The sequence below is a fragment of the Arachis ipaensis genome, chromosome B08, assembly GCF_000816755.2.
Source record: "Arachis ipaensis cultivar K30076 chromosome B08, Araip1.1, whole genome shotgun sequence".
Lineage (NCBI taxonomy): Eukaryota > Viridiplantae > Streptophyta > Magnoliopsida > Fabales > Fabaceae > Arachis > Arachis ipaensis.
This window is the reverse complement of record NC_029792.2, coordinates 6,730,267-6,736,542: the sequence shown is the minus strand read 5'-3', so window position 1 is coordinate 6,736,542 and position 6,276 is coordinate 6,730,267. Positions and strand designations below refer to the sequence as shown.

Genomic DNA, 6,276 nt, shown 5'->3' with positions numbered 1-6,276 from the left:
GATCTTTAATAATGGAAGGGAACCCTTTGGCAGCGGCTTCTCTACAATTCCAGATTAAGATATTCATAAAAACTAAATAAAAAAGAGGTAGAACTCATCCTGATAACAAGAAGACTCAAGCCTCCATAGGCTTTGGGCTTGATGGAGAATGCTCCATATCTACTTTCCGTCTTGACAGCTCCATATCCTCCGTATCTGTAAAAGGATCATCCTCTCCAGGATCAGGGGGTTTAGTTGCTATCATAGCTTCCTCTGGACCCTTAGCTCCCCCTCCCATGATAGAGGAAATAAGAGAGTTAGTGGTGATATCGTTAGTGTAAGCTACATTGTTGTATTCTCCATCTTGATATTTTTTGGCAATCTCTTTGTTTAGTCTGCTAAAGCTTCACCAATAATCACTGTGGTCATTTTTGTTTTTCTCATTTTGAACTCTCCTTGCATTACTTGTTGAAGGATCTGTGACCTGTGAACTAGCATTCACAAGGTCTATTTTGTTTGATTGCTTGGGCTGACTTTGAATGGTCTGTTGCTTCTTACTGATTTCAATGGGCCTTCCTTTTACTTGTGAGGGGGGAGCCTTAGATTTTTGCTGATTTTTTTGGTGGCCCAGATTTTTGGGTATCAAATCTGGGTGCTGGTTGGATTTTTCCTTTCCTTCTTTAGTCTCTTTATTGCTATTGGCGTAGTATTCTTGTTTCCCATAATAGTTACTCTGATTTTCCTCCACGTAATCTTCTGAATTAATTCCTTCTAAAGCTTGAAATCTGCTTGACTGAAATCTTTCCTTTTTCTCCATATGAGAATCTTCCATCTTCGGCTTGTATCTTCTTTGATTTCTTTTTACTAACATCCAAGGACCAAACGGATTTTCCTCTTTGGGGAAGAGATTATTGCGTTTTTTGTCTTTAGGATCTTGATTACTCCCATCAATCTCCTTATTTCCCTCCTTTGAGGATTCTACCCTGAGATTGTCTTCCTGCTCTAACGGCTCCTTTCCATTTTTGCTTGGGTTACCACCACCACATTCCTGGTTGCTCCGATCAACCTCCATGGCAGCAGCTACCACTTTTTTAATTAGATCTCCAAAAATTTCATGACAATCTTCTACCTTATGGCCATACTGTCCACACTTAAAGCAAATCTGGTGGAGACCTTCGTATTCAAGCTTGAAGTCTTTGCCAAGAGCTTAAATATATGGAATTAATTTTTTATTTAAATCAATTTCTACACATATCCGTGCAAACTTACCTCTAGAATGGATAGAGGTGAGTTCATCAACTTTGAGCATGGTACCCAGAGCTTTCCCAACTTTCCAGAGAAAATATTTGTTATAGAGTTCTGCCGGAAGATTAGGGATCCGAATCCAAACAGCAACCTTTTGGATATTAACTTCTTGTGGTATAAATAGCGGTCTCCATCTCTGGATCAAGAGGTAGTGATCTGCAATCATCCATGGCCCTTCAAACAAAGCATGGGAGTAATCTTCTTGGTTAGAGAATCTGACAAGGAAGAAATTTTCTTCCAAATCCATAACTCTAACCACATCTTTCTTTGCCCATCTTTTGCTTACCCACCTCTCCATAGCCTGGAGGTTAAGGTTCTTTCCCAGGGGTTTGACGATCAAAGATCTCTTTCATGGACGACACCAGTCCTCGTATTCTTCTAGCGACACTTGTATGCTCAGCTTTGGATTGAAAGTAGCTTCTGTTTCTGGACTAGCATCAAAGGACTCCTTTTCCAGCACGTATTCCTCAGCGACCATATTTGCAATTTCTTTGGGATTGAGCTTGTCAAAACCATTATCAACTACCATGTCACAGTACAAAACCTTGCGGGTCGCTGCCTCTATTGGGCTATCCTCTAGGGCTTCCTCCTGCTGTCTGGGTGATTGCATATTTGCTTCCACATTATTATTTGGAGATTCTTCCATGGTGACTTCTGCATTGATTTCCTTCATATCCTCATGCATCTTGACTTTTTTTAGTACTTTTTGCCACCAGATCCTCTTCTTCTGGTGATCTCTTTTCTAGTTCAGTGGTTTGTGTATTGGCGTTCATGAGAGAAAACTTCTCATATAAAACTTCTCTCTCTCCTTTATATTACTAATACAACTCTCTCTCTTTCTTTATTTTACAAGAATTTTTTAATACTCTTCTCTTTCACTCTTTATATTAATATTAGTAAATATAATAATCATCTTTATTATATTGAGATAGTAATTATGGTACTAGAGTCTTCTACTTATACTTCTATTTTATATTTATTTTACAACACGTTATCAGCACGAGACTCTGATCAAATTTTTAGGAAGATTCAGGTAACAAATTTTCATTATGTCGAAACTCTTTCATCTTGAATTTAATGCTCTTGATATATCTGGAAACAATTATTTATCATGGATATTAGATGCTGAAATCCATCTTGATTCAATGGATCTTGAAAATACCATTAAGGCTGAAAATAATGCATCCCAGAAGGATAAAGCCAAAGCCATGATTTTCCTTCGTCGTCATCTTGATGAAGGATTAAAACATGAATATCTCACATTAAAAGATCCTGCAGATCTTGGAAAAACCTTGAAGAAAGGTACAATCATGTGATACTTCCTCAAGCCCGATATGTTATAGAAAACTTTCTCGACCTTCCATGTCTCGAATGTGCTCCTACAGCAGCAGTATCGAGAAAAAGAATTTAAAAATATTTTGAACTAATTTCTTGCCTTCTTGTTGCTGAGCGCAACAATGAGTTACTCTTAAAAAATCATGAAGCGCGCCCAACTGGCGCCGCCCCATTTTCTGAAGCAAATACGGCAAATCATTACCCCAGAAGAGGTAAATGGCAAGATTTTAATAACAAGAAAAAATTATGGAAGGAAAATGAATTATGTTCACAAGAAATGATCTCACTAGAAGTAGGATAAAGAAAGAAACAATGGGTAAAATAAATCAATTGATGATCCTGAAGGAAATATTGGCTATTTGATCAATATGAAATAGTTTAATATATGAGTTTGTTAAGTATTCATGTAAATAAATAATAAACTTTTTGTTAAGTTTTATTTTTATGCATCTGAATTTCAAATATAATATTTAAGAATTTCAAAATTATTGAATATGTATTTCTACTCATTTTATTATTATTATTTATCTTTGAAGAAAATGGCAAGGATATATAATGAGGATGTATGCCTTGCGGATAGTGCAAGTTTGCACACTATTCTTAAAAGTAATATGTATTTTACCCATCTTGTGCTAAAAGAAAAATATGTTAATACTATTATTAGCTCAGGCAATGTGATAGAAGGCTCTGGAAGAGCTATAATTTTGTTTCCCGGAGGAACAAAATTCATAATAAATAATGCACTATTGTCTACCAAATCTCTAAGAAACTTATTGAGTTTTAAAGATATTCGCCGAAATGGATATCATATTGAGACTATAAATGAGGAAAATCATGAGTACTTATGTATCACAACTCATGATTCAAATAAGAAAGTTATATTAGAAAAGTTACCCTCACTTTCATGTGGGGTATATTACACCAAGATTAGTGCAATTGAATCACATGCCACTGTAAACCAGAAGTTTACTAACCCAAATGAATTCATAACTTGGCACGACCGATTGGGTCATTCGAAACAACCATGATGTGGAGAATTATTGAAAACTCCCATGGACATTCACTAAAGAACCAGAAGATTCTTAAATCTAGTGAATTTTGTTATGTTGCATGTTCTCAAGGGAAGTTAATTTTAAGACCATCACCAGTAAAGATTTGATTTGAGTCCCCTGAATTCCTGAAAAGGATTCAAGGCGATATATGTGGACCTATTCATCCACCATGTGGATCTTTTAGATATTTTATGGTTCTAATAGACGCATCTTCGAGATGGTCACATGTGTGCTTATTGTCTTCTCGCAACCTGGCGTTTGCGAGATTATTGGCTCAAATTATTCGATTAAAAGCACAATTTCTAGAAAATCCAATCAAAGCAATTCGTCTTGATAATGCTAGTGAATTCACTTCCCAAGCTTTTGATGCTTATTGTATGGCTAATCGAATAAGTATTGAACATCCAGTAGCTTATGTTCACACACAAAATGGGTTAGCAAAATCACTTATTAAGCGCCTCCAATTAATTGCTAGATCCTTACTTATGAGAACAAATCTCCCAACCTCGGTTTGGAGGCATGCTATTTTACATGTCGCAGCACTTATTCGTTTGAGGCCAACAAGTTACCATCAGTTCTCTCCTATGCAATTAGCTTTTGGCCAGCAGCCAAATGTTTCCCATTTAAGAATATTTGGGTGTGCGATATATGTTCCCATTGCACCACCTAATCGCACCAAAATGGGACCCCAAAGAAAATTGGGGATATATATTGGATATGATTCTCCCTCTATAGTGAGGTATCTTGAGATACAAACTGGATATGTATTTAAAGCCCTGTTTGCGGATTGTCATTTTGATGAATCAAAATTTTCAACATTAGGGGGAGAGAATAAGCTTCCTGAAAAGGAACTTAATTGGAAAGCATCATCTTTGATGCATTTAGATCCTCGATCAAGGCAATGTAAACTAGAAGTTCAAAATATTATACATTTGCAAAGAATAGCAAATGAATTGCTTGATGCATTTTCCAATACAAAGAGGATAACCAAATCTTATATACCAGCAGAAAATGCCCCAATTCGAATTAATGTCCTAGTAGGACAAGTAGCCACTGAAGTAAATTCACGCTAGAAGCGTGACAGACATGTCGGTTCCAAAGACAAAAATCCTCGAAAGAGAAAAGATGTAAATACTATTCCTGTTGAAAAAGATATAGTAAAGACACTTGCACTTGTCCAAAATTCTGATATAGTTTTAACGTCAGAAGACGTTCAGGTACCTGAAAATTGTGAAAATGACGAAATCTCGATAAATTATGTCTTTACAGGAGAAAAATGGGACCGAAATAAGACAATTGTCAATGAAATATTTGCATATAATGTGGCATTAAATATCATGCATGAAAGTAAGGATCTTGAGCCAAAATCAGTTGAAGAATGTCGACAAAGAAATGATTGGCCAAAATGGGAAGAAGCCATGAAGGCTGAATTAGACTCACTTGCAAAACGTGAAGTCTTTGGACCTGTAGTCCGTACACCTGAAGATGTAAAACCTGTTGGATACCGATGGGTATTTGTGAGGAAATGAAATGAGAAAAATGAAGTTGTGCGCTACAAAGCCCGACTTGTGGCACAAGTTTTTTCACAAAGGACCGGTATAGATTATGAAGAAACGTATTCCCTTGTAGTGGATGCGATAACATTGCGTTATTTGGTCAGTTTATCTGTATATCATAAACTGCATATGTATTTAATGGATGTGGTAACAGCCTACTTATACGGCTCATTAGATCGTGATATCTATATGAAAGTCCTCGAAGGACTAAAGATATCTAAACCATCCAATGAATATTCGCAAGGGTTATACTCAGTCAAATTGCAAAGATCTTTATATGGTCTAAAGCAATCTGGACGAATATGGTATAATCGTCTTACTGAATATCTAGCCAAAAATGGATTCAAGAATGATGATATATGTCCATGGGTTTTCATAAAGAAATATACATCTAGGTTTATTATAATTGCTGTGTACGTTGATGATTTAAATATCATTGGAACTCCTGAAAAGATTCCAACAATTATAAAAACTCTAAAAGAAGAGTTTGAAATGAAAGATTTTGGAAAGACTAAATTTTGTCTCGGCCTGCAGATCGAGCATACAAAAAATGGGATCTTTATTAATCAAACGACATACACAGAAAAGATCTTGAAAAGATTTTATATGGATAAGTCACATCCCTTGAGTACCCCAATGATCGTAAGATCTTTGGATGTAGAAAATGATCAATTCCGTCCTAAAGAAGAAAATGAAGATATCCTTGGTCCTGAAGTACCATATCTTAGTGCCATTAGAGCACTAATGTATCTTGCTAATAATACACGACCTGATATATCATTTGCTGTGAATTTACTAACAAGATATAGTTCCTCTCCAACCAGAAGATATTAGAGTGGAATCAAACAAATCTTTCGATATGGAACGGTTGATATGAGATTGTTTTATCCCTATGGATCCAAGTCACAATTAGTTGGCTATGTAGATGCTGGATACTTGTCTGATTCACATAAAGGGAGATCTCAAATAGGATACCTATTCACATATGGTGGTACAGCTATATCATGGAGGTCCACGAAACAGACGATTGCAGCAACAACCTCTAATCA

General features: G+C 36.1%; 1 protein-coding gene across 1 annotated transcript; it reads right to left on the bottom strand.

The window, feature by feature from the left end:
* Nucleotides 386–1,582, bottom strand: LOC107610360. Its single transcript, XM_016312418.1, has 2 exons — nt 1,249–1,582; nt 386–1,185 (listed from the first exon to the last, which is right to left on the bottom strand). Exons 1-2 carry the CDS (start codon nt 1,580–1,582, stop codon nt 386–388), a joined length of 1,134 nt encoding a protein of 377 aa, XP_016167904.1.

What these genes read in the sequence shown, in the direction of transcription:
- LOC107610360 (XM_016312418.1), bottom strand. Translation starts at nt 1,582, where the DNA reads ATGGAGAGGTGGGTAAGCAAAAGATGGGCAAAGAAAGATGTGGTTAGA. An exon ending in CACCTCTATCCATTCTAGAG is followed by an intron (nt 1,186 to 1,248) that starts GTAAGTTTGCAC and finishes CATATATTTAAG; the next exon opens with CTCTTGGCAAAGACTTCAAG.